The sequence below is a fragment of the Enhydra lutris genome, unplaced genomic scaffold, assembly GCF_002288905.1.
Source record: "Enhydra lutris kenyoni isolate GAN:26980312 unplaced genomic scaffold, ASM228890v2 scaffoldscaffold19, whole genome shotgun sequence".
Taxonomy (NCBI): domain Eukaryota; kingdom Metazoa; phylum Chordata; class Mammalia; order Carnivora; family Mustelidae; genus Enhydra; species Enhydra lutris.
The window spans coordinates 3,734,199-3,748,098 of record NW_019154103.1 but is presented as its reverse complement, the minus strand read 5'-3'; the positions used below and the strand labels follow the sequence as shown (position 1 = coordinate 3,748,098).

At 45.2% G+C, this 13,900-nt stretch overlaps 1 protein-coding gene across 6 annotated transcripts in view; it reads right to left on the bottom strand.

Annotated features, from left to right (window-relative positions):
• The window catches only part of LOC111148266 (phosphodiesterase 8B), a 238,791-nt gene that overhangs the window by 99,731 nt on the left and 125,160 nt on the right, over window positions 1–13,900 (bottom strand). For all 6 annotated transcript variants that reach the window (XM_022504725.1, XM_022504729.1, XM_022504728.1 and 3 more), the window contains 3 exons: window positions 10,850–10,909; window positions 8,256–8,313; window positions 2,195–2,283 (listed from right to left, as the gene is read on the bottom strand). In XM_022504725.1, the coding sequence (XP_022360433.1) occupies window positions 2,195–2,283; window positions 8,256–8,313; window positions 10,850–10,909 (207 nt within the window). The remainder of the gene's footprint in view (window positions 1–2,194; window positions 2,284–8,255; window positions 8,314–10,849; window positions 10,910–13,900) is intronic.

Here is a 13,900-nt window from a genome sequence, read left to right as displayed (position 1 = left end):
TGTGGAAAGGGATCCGCACATGGGGCAAACCCAGCCTCCTGGCACCATGGCCGGCTGGGGTCAAGTCCACTAACCAACTTCACACTGATTTCTAGTACTAACCTGAACCTTTTCATTATGACCTGCACAATGGGGCCAACCCCTCCAGCCAGCTCCAGTCCGGGAGGCCTGAGAAGTTACAGGATCTACTTAGCACTATGTACTTAGGACCTGGCCAAGTTCTGAATCTGAGGAGACCTTCCAAAGCGTTCAGTGCCCTGGCTCGAAGCAAATCTCATGAGCGCAGTGACATGAAGCCCTTTAACCCTGGTGTTGGCTGAGAAGGTTTGTTTCAAATTACCAGACCCTGCCTTTGCCCTGCTGTGAACAAGGTACCTTCAGACTTCCTACCCAAGCCATCACATGGAATGGTGCTCAAGAGAACTCAAAATGCAGTTACTTAAAATCCAACGAGGGAATTAACTACCAGAGCAGTAGGGGGACAGCTGTTCATTTCTGTTATAGATATACACAGCTGAAAAATTAAAACAAAATGAAACCCCTCTTATTCTATCTATTTTGAAAACCTCTAAAAGCAGTCTTTCTATCCTCAGTGAAAAATAGTAGAGACCCCAAGGAATAAAAACAATGCACAATAAGCATCAGAAATTGCTTGAAGAAAAGGCAATGAGTTTTCTCAATTTTATGAAGCTCCCTGAAGCTGAGAACAAGGATACAAAGAAACCAAGGGCTTTAAGCTTAACTTTTATATTTAAAAATCCTTAGCAATATTCCTCACTATAGATGGTTAAAATACCCAAATTTCCACTAATTTGATTTTTTAAAAAAATACTTTCCCACCTAAGAAAGTGATTGCTTATCTCCATACTGATTTTTTGTTGTTGTTGTTGTTGTTGTTGTTAAGATTTTATTTGAGAGAGTAAGAGAGAGCACGAGCAAGGGAAGTGGGGGCAGATGGCAAAAGAGAAGCAGACTCCCCACCAAGCAGGTAGCCCAAAGCAGAGCTTGATCCCAGCACCCCGAGATCATGATCTCAGCAGAAGGCAGATACTTAACTGCCTGAAAACCCAGTTTCTTAAAGTTCTCTGTCCACCAAGCAGTTACTTCTCTAATCAGGGTAAAACCACAAAAAAAACCTGCCTTTGTGGGTTTCTGTCAATCCATTTTACTTCCAAGGATGTCAGAAAGAAATTAAGTTTATAAATGGTTTTGTCCTCTTTGAACACAAATTAAGTAATCAAGGGAAGTCTCATCATTACACTGAGGTATAATCTTATTTTTCACTGAGCCTGAAACTATCATGACCTCTGGGTTGGCCAGAGGGATAAGCCATGCCGAGGACTTTCTGACATCCGCCAGCCTGGAGGAGCTATAGGACTGCAGAGCCCCTCGCTGCCACTTTCCCCCACCCCGGGATACAGGTTGGCAAGAGCCTTCTCTCTGCCCTTCTCTCTACTCAAGGGGGTAGGTTGAAGAGATCAGGGTCTGAGAATGTGGATGAATGCAGAGCTTGTGCAAAACCAGCCATGAGCTGGGGCCCTCATATCCCAAGATGTCCCAGAAGCAGAATATCCTATCAGCAGCTAAACGCCTACATGAGCCCACCTCAGGAGTGAGCATCATGAAAAGCCTGTTTTTAAAGCACTATATGCCTGTAAAGAGACTTAAGATTTCTTGAACATATTTCCTTGTATACTGAAGTCACAAACAGACCTCTTGAACATATTTCCTTGTATACTGAAGTCACAAACAGACCCCATGAAATGGCCATCGTGGTTACATAACAATTATTATGGATAGCCTAATAATTATACCCATTGGTTTGCCCCTATTCCTCACAACCCATACAGGCATTTATAAATGTTAAAGTACTAAATAGAAAGTAATCCTCAAAGGCTACTCTTAATCCCAATTTAAGTATATGAAAATTACATAGTACTTTTCCTTGAGTCTAATTTTAAAACTGTTGTAAATAGTGGAAAATATTGTCCAAACAAGAAATGCTTTCTCATTCATTTCATTTAAGCAAAGGGCTCCCCGTGTAGAATCTGCCATTTACCAGCTACCATCACCTATTTTGCAGTTTCAAAATCCCTGGGATTTCGCCAGGAACCTGTGAACAGCAGCCTCGTGGTGAAAGCTTCCTTCCGCACACCACTGTTGCCCTCGTGTTCCTTCTTACTTTGTTACATACCGTAATTTGAACTGTGAGCGAACTTCCCCATGTTCTATTTGAATCAGTTCATTATAGCAAGCAATTATGCTGTTATTCTCCATAAATCTCTGAAAAGAAAACAAAGATAACATGTAAGACATACAATTACTTCTGAAAGAGTCAGATGAGCTTAGTTTTCCCCAACCCAGGTAACTCTGTTATATAAGACAACTTGACAAGTTGAAATGAGTTGAGATAATTTAAAAAAAAAAAAAAAAAAAAGAATAGTCAAACTGTTTGAAATGCTTGTTTAAATGTATAAGAAACAACAGACCAGATTATACTGTATGCAAAGGTGGGGAAAAACTTCATTATGAATACGCACAGGAAAATAAACACACAAGGGCACTGACTACCTCCCCAACCTTGTGAATTACTGGAACACCTGTGCTTCAGTTGTGCTAAGAGAAGTCTCCCAAAAGCATGTTCAGTGTGTGCCACAGTATGAAGGACCCTTTGCAAGGGAAGAGACCCTTCTTTGCTTACTTCCTCATCTTCTGACTGCCGAAAGCACCCTCCGTCTCTGTCTCACACACACACACTCTGCCATGCATGGCTTCTCCCTTGGGGAATAAATACCTCTGGTCTCCCACTATTCCAGGGGGAAGTTGGTAAGGGGTATGCGAAGCGGGGAAGCCATGAACACACAGAAAAGAGAAATATTTTCTCTTTTTATTGCAGAGCAAAGCTAAACACGGTTAAGGATCAGGCTGAACTTCTGGATGGGTGAAGAGTATGTAAGAGCCTGCAGCCAAGCTCTGAGCATTGTTAGTGGATGTTTTTTAAGATACTAAAAAGGATCTGTGATAAAAATAAGTTTCAAAATGTTGCAATCAACACAGTTGGGCAGGTTTCTTAAGACACCAACTTCAGTAGTTAACTTTTGTTGTCTGTTTTTAATTATAGAAGTTAAACATGTTCATTTAAGATATATAAATGCAGGGGTGCCTAGGTGGCTCAGTCGGTTAAGTGTCTGACCTCGGCTCACGTCAGGATCTCAAGGCCCTGGGATCAAACCCTGAGTCAGGCTCCCAGCTCAGTGGGGAGTCTGCTTTGCCCTTGCCCCTGCCACACTCATTCTCGGTCTCAAATAAATAGATCTTTAAAAAAAGAGAGAGATGTATCAATTCAGAAAAACCCAAAGAAAAAAGCCCCCAAGTCACCGACAAGGTCAAAAGCTAGAGCTATCATCACATTTGATTTTTCTTTTCTTAGGTTCCAAAACCTATATGTACATATATATGTAATACATTAATTATAATAAGTAAAATCAGTATATAGTCTGTATATAATATCATGCTATATTTTCACTTCCATTTTTAATTACTAACTTAGATTTTATTGAACTCCCCAGAGTTTGGAGATCAATAACACACTGTTCCATCTTAACTTTGTCATGATCAGGAGCTCTGGCAAGCTCGTTAGTTATTTTGAGCCTGTTTCCTCCTCTGCAAAAATGGCAAAAATATTAAATCTCTCAAGTGTAGATGAGGATTAAGCAAATCCCCTCAAATGGAGCGTGACCAGCGATCCGTCTTAGTGCTCCACTCTCTCTTCCAGAGGAAGCCTCCCTAGGGAGAAGCTGTATCCAACCTACGTAGCCTTGTTAGGCCTGGCCCACTGTTATCTCCTAGTAAGTACTCCATGAACACCTGGTGAGGAAGTGTCATGCCCGTGGAAAAAGGGGCACACCAAGGTTCACAGTGATGCCACTGTGATCACCCTTTGCTATGTAAGAAACTGGTTTGTGAAAGGCTCGCAGTGGACTGAGCCCCGTGTGGTTGGCCGCTTACACACAGCTACTAAAGCTTCAAGGTGAGCTGCTGTGGAGTATCAGATGGCACAATTTGTTTCTGGATCGCCATTCAGGGATCCCCAGGCTGACGCAGTGGCCAATTGGCTAGCAACACAGAGCTTAGATTCAGCAGATGATTTAATACAATCAAAACAAACGCAGAGATGAGAAACAACCTCAAAGAACGCAAGAATAGCGGGCATATTTGGAAGGGTGCTTGGGGGAGAAAGCTGCCAAAGACAAGATTTTACCCAAAAAAGGAGACTAGCCACTTGGAGAGCAGCTTTAGCGGATTCTGAGCCACAGTAACTCGGGAGGGGAAGGCCCAGCAGGTGCAGTGCGCTTCTCACAGAAGAGCTTAAGTTCTCTGGGGGCACCCTGACCTAGCTGGCCAACGGCCTTGATCAGACCCAGTGCTAAAAATTACCGGGCGGTCCCTGACAGGTACCATTTTTCATGCTCCCACAAAGGGTGTTGCCCAAGTGGCTGTATGCAAAAAAAGCAGCACCATATCCTGACAAACGTAAATGAAACCCGCTAGAGCCGCCATTACAAGAGGTGACTGACAGGTTCCATAGAAATAAGAAGGAAACAGTGGACTTTTCCTCCTCAATTTGTTTAGTGGCATTTGCACCCAAAGAGGGTCAGGGGTCTCTCCTGGTAGTAAATGTGTCATCTCAGCCCTCTAGCCAAGACACAATATGTACACCAGAGAGGTAGGATCAATGAACTAAAAGCCAAATTCCAGAAGGACAATTAACAGCACCCACATGCCTCCTTGTTGACAGAACCTAGAGGGTGTCAGGAGAATGAGGAAACCCCTGCACCCTCATACACCCAAGATTCTGCCTCACAGGTGAAGAACAATGATGGGATGGGGGTCAACATTTAACCTAAAATTTAACCTAGGAAACCAGTGAATTTTACATTATTTCTCAGAAAATGAGTAAGAGAGTCAGTCTCAGCCACATAGCTTGGCAATTTTTCTTTTGCAATTCTCCATTCCAAAACTCAGAAGCACTGTCTTAGGCCTTCTCATTAAGGCACAGCACCTAGCAACAGCGTTCAGAACCAAATGCCAGCCCTTGAGATGGACAAAGGAGATGGACAAAACTATCGGGAGAGTAAGCGACTCTGCTAAGAAGAAACATTTGTTTCTCTTACACACTTGAACTGCGATGCTACCTTTAATATTTTATCTAGCACTGCTACTTCAACACTGAAGCATACCAAAGCACAAAACTACCACGTTACACAAGCAGTTCTAGCTCCTCTGTGGTCTAGGACAAGGATTTTTTTTTTTTTTTAAATCCAGGATAGCAAAGTAGCATTTTGTATTTGGATTCAATGTATTTGGGGGTCCTCTGGCCTCATGGATCAAGATGTCCATTTCTCTCCCCAGGTTCCGAAGTCTTCAGCCATTATTGCTTTAAATATACTTTCTTTCCTTCCTTTTCTTCTTCTTTAATACCTATAATGAGAATATTATAGGTATTTTTTTCCCATTGTGTCCCATAATCACCACAGGCTTTCTTCCCTCTTCTTCTTTCTTTTTGTCTTTTTACTCTTCTATAATGGGGTAATTTCCAAAGTGCTATCCTCCAGGTCATGGATTCTTTCTTCTGTGTAGTCTACTTTTGAAACCCTCTACTGAATTCTTTTGTTCTTGTGCTTTTCAATTCTAGGATTTTTCGGTTTGGTTTTTTGGGTTTTTTTTGTTTTTGATGGCTGCTATTTGTCAAACTTCCCATTTTGTTCATGCAACTGTTTTCCTAAGTGGTCTGTTTTCTTGCAGTTTTAGTCAACTTCCTTCAGAGGATGATTCTAACTTCTTTGACAATTTATAGATCTCCATTTCTTCCAAGTCAGATATTGGAGCCTTATCGGTTTCCTTCGATGTTGTCATATCGACCCAATTTTTCATGATGCTTGATTCTTCACGTTGTTATCTGTGCATCTGAGTACCTGGGCTCATCTTGTAGACTTCATAGGTTTTCTCTGGCAGACACAACACTTCATCAGTCAGCTCAGTTTGGGTTTTTGAGTGGGATTTCTGCTAATGACCCTGGGTAGGTGGAACATACTATTATGGTCTCTTTCAGGGCAAGGCCAGTGTTCAGGCAGGCTCTCAGGAGCGGGGAGAGGCATGTGCTCCTGGCTGAGAATAGCTGTAAAGGACTGCCAACTTGATTCCCCACCCAAGTGAAGCTCTAGGACAGGTTCTACAGTTGACTCAAGTTTCCAGTCAGGCTTACTTCTGGGGACTATATTCTTTAGTGGATGAGGCTAGGAACTAGCCTTCCAGCCCTAGAGGGCAGCAGGATGGGAATCAAGGCCTGCATAGCTCATTTTTTAGCGACCCAAATTAGGCCAGAGTGTGCACTGTATTTCCTGGTCAGGTGGCCAGAACTGGTCACCCCAGTTCTGCACTGTACTCCCTGTCCAAGCACCACGGTACGTAAAGCTGCAGAGTAGACTATGCACCTTCCTGCAGGCTCTGGTTCGGTTCCCTGGTTGGACAGGCTAAAGGCTGGTTTCAGTGGTAAGCGGGGCTATGAATGACATTTCCTGCCTCAGCACAGCGGGAGAAGCATCTCTAAAACTAGTAGAACTCTTTGTCTTAAGTCAAGCAGGCCTGCTTGCCAAGTTCCCAGACTGAATGGGCCACTGGCTTTGTTACGCAATCGCTCAGTTCTGCAGGCCTGCCTCTCTGCTAACTGCTGCTGGACCACAGGGCTGCCAGGAGTTATCCCTAGCCATTTGGGGCAGAAGGGGCTGGAAGACACTCTGCAGAGCCAGTGTGGCTAGGTCTCCCCTTCCCTGCCTGGGCAAGAAGGAGAGGGGTCACTCCAGGCTACTCTCAATTCTCTAAACAGGCTCTGCAGGTTGGGAGACGCTGGGAGCTACCCTCAGCCTTGGCTATGAATTAATCCCTCTGTCTGTGCCAAGTATGTAGCACAGGAACACTTCAGGCTGGGTATGGCCTTGACTCTGAGGACCATCAGCTCTGCATGCCCCGCTCTCGGCTCGAGAGCCACTGGGCTGTATTGCTTCCAGGAGCTGTTGCTAGCCCTGCCAGTCAGACAGGGCCTGAAGACACACTCCACAGCAGCTGGGACTGGGATTCCATTCCTTGCCTGGGCTAACCAGGAATAGAGCCAGCAAAACTCCTCAGCTGAGGATCCCAATCAGCTAGATCTGTACCCTGCAGAGCTCCCTGGTCAGGTACGCCTGTGATGGGGTTCTGCAGATGAGCAGAACAGCTGCATGGGATGACTACTTGGGCCCCGCAGGTAAGAACTTGGTCTGCCAAGTCCCACCCCCTTCTCAGTCAGGGGTCAGATTCCCAGTGGTTGACCCATGCACACTCCCCTACTGTCCCTGTGGGGCAAGATCAGAGCAGGGGCTCCCACAGAGCAACCCAGAGTGCTGGGGTGGGGGAGGTCATCGTCACCACGGAGGTCTCTTTCCCCTAGACCAGACAGGGAGGGGGTGGGGAGGCCGTGTGGTCAGCGCAGAATGACTTCCCTCACCCTGCTAACACAGTCTGCCAGGTCTCTGTGAGGCAGGGCTGGGCATGCATGAGCCTCACCTCCACGTGCAAGGATGCTCTCAGCAGCCTCTGGTGCTTCTTCGGTTGTGCTCGTGAGGAGTGAAACCAGGAACTACCATGTGTCTGTCTTGGTGAGATCACCCCTGGAGTCCTCCATCTTAAGCTTCCTATTGAACGCCAGTGTTACTCCCATAGTTGTCACTCACAGACCTTGCCTTTGCTGATGTTTATGATTTTAACCAGGAGTCCACAGAGGCAAACGCCAACATGGGCCTATCCTTGGGGTATAAGCTCTGGTGAGACCTTGACCAACAGACTCCTGGGTGCCAACTGGGTGGACTGAACTGTATCTAACATCTACAGACGTATAACGAATCTCATTCATGGGACTCATTTAAGTGAGGTGACTCTGGGACTTCAGAATTTTGACCTGGTGTGGGAAGATGTGTTTTTAGGTCATTACATTCCTATAACTAGGACGCATGAAGTTATGAAGGAAAAAGCCCGACTAGCGGTTGCTTGTTCCCACCCTGTGAGAGAACAGTTACTTCCTTCCCCTCACAGTCCTGGAGCTCAACTGTCTTAGAGCTTCTGTGTGGCTTTATGGCTATGCTGTTACACGAAGGTCATGGGGGGCAGTGGGGGGCCATCTGTACCGTGGAGAGATGCTGAGTCACCTCCTCCATACATACCCTGTTGAAGCCTGCATGCAGGAGAGGGAGGACTGAGGCCTCTTCACGGTCACCCGATCTGCAGCAAAGCAGAAAATGCAGTCACTCAGTAGATACAAACCAGGGTTCCTCACACTGAAACATGGAGAGAGAGCAATGAGGCAAGCATGGCATTCGCTCTAACAGTGGCTTCCTGACCAGCATGTGCCCACGGGATGCACCTGCCTTCCTGGACCCATGTCTGCCTTCCAGATGCAGAAAGAACACGAACAGTCGAGAAAACTCCAGCAGTGTGCCTGAAAGCATCACCACAGGTACACACGAGTGGCCATCCCCAAAGCTGGGCTGCCCTTGAAAGTTGCAACAAATGGATGGGACAAGGTAGGTGCCATGCTCATCCCAGACACTACTGTCCTTTATGCTGTCCCCAAACCCTCTGGAAGCACAACTGCCAACCCAAGCCCCGGCTGGGTCCAACTCCCGATGTGAAGAAGACAGCTGACCCTACAGACAACAGCACCCATAGCCCAGTGCAAAAGAAGCATCGTCAGGAATGCCACACTGGAAGGGGAAAAGAGAAAAAAAACCAGATGATGGTTCCTCATTTCATGGGAAGGTTTCCTGCACTGAGCCTATAGCTGGGTCTCAGAACCTCATTTGGGTACAAGATCTGCTCCTCATGAAGACAGGCTGCATTTCTGCTTCCATCATTTTGAGAGAGAAAGGGTGTCCCTAAAAGAGCCAGCAGGTTAACATGGAGTATGTACCTTGGAAAACAGAGAAGGAAAAAGGAATACAAGATACTGGGTGGAAGAGCGGGTGGAAAACAGAAAGGACAATCCTGAGGCTTGTTTGTGGCTTTCCCACAGCTTATGCCTTCCCTCCAGGGAAAAGCAGTCCTCCTCGATTTTCTGCTCAGGAACTCCAGATTCCACCTTCTTCGACTGATAAATGAGGAGGGGCACAAAGAGAGTCCGAAGGTGTTAATAACATTCTATTTCATAAGCTGGGCTGCACAAACTCAGCATTCGTTTTATTATTTTTCTGTGATCTATGCAAAATATTTTATGTTAAAAATAGGAGGAAAAGGGTGGAAAATAACAAGCCATAGCAAATCCTTATCTGTCAAGGATTTGTAAGCATTTCTGCTACATGACTAGAGCAAAAAAAAAAAAAAAAAAAAAAAAAATTGGGTTTCTCTTTTGGGTCTGTGGCATGAGCCAGGCTTGGGGAATATGACGCGTGGCCTGGTGTACTCCTGGAATCCATGCGCAAGACTTGGACACCCTAGTAACACCTCATGGGAGGTGAGGAAGGCTAAATACACCTTGGTCCCCCTCACTCATTCCCCTTGAGACCTCACATCCCACCAGGATCATGAGATACAGAACCAATGGGAACAATTTCTTTCCTTTCCTTGGCCCAGCGAGAGCCCACGGTAGGAATCAAGTGAAGTGACACAGCTCTTAAAAATACACTCAAGGTGGGGTGCCTGGGTAGCTCAGTGGGTTAAAGCCTCTGCCTTTGGCTCGGGTCATGATGCCAGGGCTCTGGGATCGAGTCCCGCATCGGGCTCTCTGCTCAGCAGGGAGCCTGCTTCCTCTTCTCTCTCTGCCTGCATCTCTGCCTACTTGTGCTCTCTGTCAAATAAATAAATAAAATCTTAAAAAAACAAAAATACACTCAAGGAATAATAGGTAAGGAAAAGTGTTTGGGTGGGGTAAAACTTTGAAGCCATGATTTCCTCCTGTACCAATATGGCTTTGGAACAAAGTTATTTCAGATCTCCCCGGGGCCAGCCTTGCCTGGGAGAGACCTCAACTCTCCTGCCTCTGTTGCTGGCTTGTCACAGAATCTCTGCCAGCTCCCACAATGGGGCCAAGTCCAGGAGGGTCCTAGGCCCTCATCAAAGGCCTTCTCTCCGAAGCAAAGGATGGCCACTAAAGCGAATACAACAATTTTGATACTGCAAGGATTCCAACGACTGTAGCTTGTACCAACAACGTTTTTTTTTTTTCCTTTTAGGTCTCTCATTTTAAGGGGTGGCCATTTCAGGCAACAGATCAGCAGAGCTGCTACTATTTCCACCACCTCGTACCTACAGCCCAATCCCCCTTCTACTGCCTTCCAGCATGGGCACACATCCTACTGTCCTGCTTCTAGACACAGAGCAATCCTGACCCCAACTATACAATCCTTTCCTCCCAGAGTATTTAGTGCTTCTTTGTGCTAATGCTGTCATTTGTTTCTTCTTTAGTGAAAAACAAGCAGCCTCCCACTTCTTTTCTTCAAAGAAAAAAGGTGAGAGGGAACAAGTTCTCCCCAGACATCTCCCTCAGATCTTCTCTTCATTTCTAGCACGTAATGAGCACCCATTTTTTTTTTCCCTCATGTGTTCCAGTCTGGGTTAAGAGCAGTCAGGTACAACCGACAGAAACCTAAATATATCTAGAACCTTGCAACACAAAGAACAGCCCTGCAAAGGGAGATCTGAAGTTGGTGTTGTGGGGCCAAGGGCATGCCCACTGCTCGGCGGGCTCAAAGACTGGATTCCATCAGACACACGTTTCAGAATGAACAGTACCACTGCCAGCTGGGGATGGAGGGGAGCTTACGCTTGTGAAACCACCGCAAGGATCACCGTGTGCTCGGAAGGATTTGTGGCCCGGATCGACCTGCAATGAGAAGGTTCCAAGTCAAACCAGGTGATCTGGGCTTTGTTACACCGAACGAATGTGGAACTTCACGTGGAAAAATGGCACAAAACCCCATCCTCCTCTCAAAAGTCTGAAAACACACGAAGACAACGAAGAAAGATGCCCCTGGAGATTAGGACAATCTCTTTGTTTTTCCTTAAAAAAAGAAAAAAAAAAAAGTGTGGTGCCTTTTTTTTTTTTTAAACGCCTGGGCAGTTATCCAATGGGTCAGATCTGCCAATTTCCACTTCAAAAACTGGCAAATTCCACTTAAATTGCATGTTTTCTGACTGACATTCCACTCCTCAAAGAAACTGGCAATCCCACAGTTCTCCAGTTATCAGTTTGTACTTAGGGAGCTAACTGCATTGCCTCTTTTCTTCTCCTTTTAAAACAGCAGAGAGCTTAGAAAGATGACCTTATAATAAAAATTAAAATACTCACTGACAGCTGGACCAACAAATTCAGGTTGAAATCTGAAGGAGATACAAGGAGCTGCCTCATTTGTCTTGGTCATACTGCTGTTTGTGCTGAAACGCCTTCAACGAGTGGGTCATGAACTAGGGCTGGGCCACGCAGCTCTGCGGCCACGGTCCCTGGTGATCCCCGTGATACCACGACCACCTGTGGGTCACTCAATCCCTAGGAATTTAGCAGGATCAGAACGCATAAGGATCTAGAATTTGGAGGTCCATGGGTCTCCTTACAACATGCGCTGTTGTGTGCTGTGGCTCTGATTCTGGGTTGTCTCCTGTCTCGGGCTCGTGAACTACATGAACTGTTCACAAAGGGCCACATACTTGAGTCTTAGTACAAACGAGCATGCTTGTGGTGACCCATTTCCTCAGTCTGGACTCTGAGATCTCTTGGAAGAGAACCGTCCTTTCCAAGAACAGAAGGCTCAAAGCAGCTTCTGTGTAACTTGTGAAACAACGTGGATTTGTTGCTCTTGCTTAGCTATTGGCATCTCAGCTCTCCCCCACTTCAACATGTTTGTACTACCGCTCCCCTAGAAAAAACCAGCTTGCATTGTTTCATTTCCTTCAACTCTCACATTTCCTGACCTTTTTCAGAAAAGTACTTTCCTGATTTCCTATTCCTTGAGACCTCACTCTATGTGGGTGGAAGGCTCAGGAAAGTGACCAGCTCTCGTCTTCCTGGGAAGTAAAGCCTCTCCTGGGAGATAAATGACATCTGAGCAAAATCCTAAAGTTCAAGACCTTAATTCACTGTGGGACAGGAAGAGTTAAGTCGTGACCCCCTTTTCAGGCTAGCATGGACTACTTCCTGTCCAGCCACCCCACAGCACAGGTCTTGGTAAGGCCAATGTGCCCTTTTTTTCTACCTGAGGGCCTACTGAATTCTCAGCAGAAATAGCAGTTACCACCTAATGAAAAAAATGCATCAAGTCGGAGGCTTGCCCTACTCTCTAGGGAAATACTAAGCACTTCTCAGCCTTGTGCAGCCTCTTCCACCCCACTGAGAGGTCAAGGCTACACTGCTAGGCTGTGTTCTAAGGGGTGGGTCTCAAGAGGCTCAAACACTTATTATGAATATAATGGGGCTGGAGTCCATGCTCCCTTACTTCCTTTGGAACTGGCTTCCATGTTTGGGGTTGCTTCCTGCTGCTTATCTCCTCTTTCTTATTCCTCCAAAGGAACTGGGATGGTCAGGGAGACCCAGAGCTCTTCCTGATTGAGAGGACGAAGGCGGACTGCCATTGGTGGGCAGAGAACCAAGGAAGCATGTCAAGCTAAGGTCCAGGCTTGCTCAAAAATCCAGGGATCTCAGACTGTGGAGGACAGTAACGAATGCCTATCTGCCAGGAGTGTGTCCCTTACTCGTCTTAAGGGGACATGTACCGGCAGCCACACATTCAGGAATCTGGCTGCCCTGAATATAAGCAGACAGTAAACACACCCCCAGATATACAATCTGGCTTCTGACCTATGCAGATCCCGCACTGTTTTTCTGTGCAGCTAAGACAGAAGTATATTAGATAAAAAAAGAACCCTAAATTTCTTTATATTCAAGGAAGATTGTAAAGCTTAGCTGCTAAATTTTGCCTTTACCCAGATAAAAAGCATTTCTTTTTACACCTGAATCTTGTCTTAAATCATTCCATGTATGCACAAAGGACTGTAGTGCTTCTACTACAAAATCATTTAAGGAAATTAAGTCAAGACCAAGAAAAATTAGATCTAGTTATGAAGGACGAATTCTATCCTGTAGCTCATCTAAAAAGAAAAAATATTTTTTTTTCCTTATTACCTCTAAATATTTCTTAGTATTTCTTAATACTGAAAGTACCAAATACTTTATGATACATTTATTCATATATATAATAATTTCCAAAGAAAATCTTTCTATGCACAACAGTAAGATTATCTGAGGCCAGTAAGACATTTTAAAATAGGTTCTGTAAGAAAAATTCTTCTTTGAGACACTGAGGAGGATCAAAGAATACAAGGCAATGCCTCTGATGAGAAATGTCTCTTAATCCAATCATTTCTTGTCAGGATGCCAAAGGATCTAAGAAGCCACTTCCTTACCTTTCATTTCACTTACTAAGATTCAAGAAAATTCTAGCTCCATATGTAATTGGAGTCTGTGCTGCTCTAGCATTTAATTAGTGACCTCTTGCTGTCTAGCTTCAAAGCATTCCACTTCTGCTCAATGGATCAGTTCATCCACAGCAAACTTTTAGGACTGCATTTATTTATGAACAGGCATGTCTTTCCCCCCGGAGTGCGAGTGTTTCTGCAAACAAGTGGGGAGTTTGGAACCCTGCGAGATTTTCTGCTGCTGTAGGTTCTACCCATCTGTGTCAGGCAGGGAGAAATGTATATTTCACACATTTCCCATGTTCATTTGGGGACGGAATAATTAAGATTAAGATATCTGGTTTAAATCCAAACCCTATCCGCATCATAAAAACTGTGTGAATTTTAATGTCTCTTGCGTGTGCGT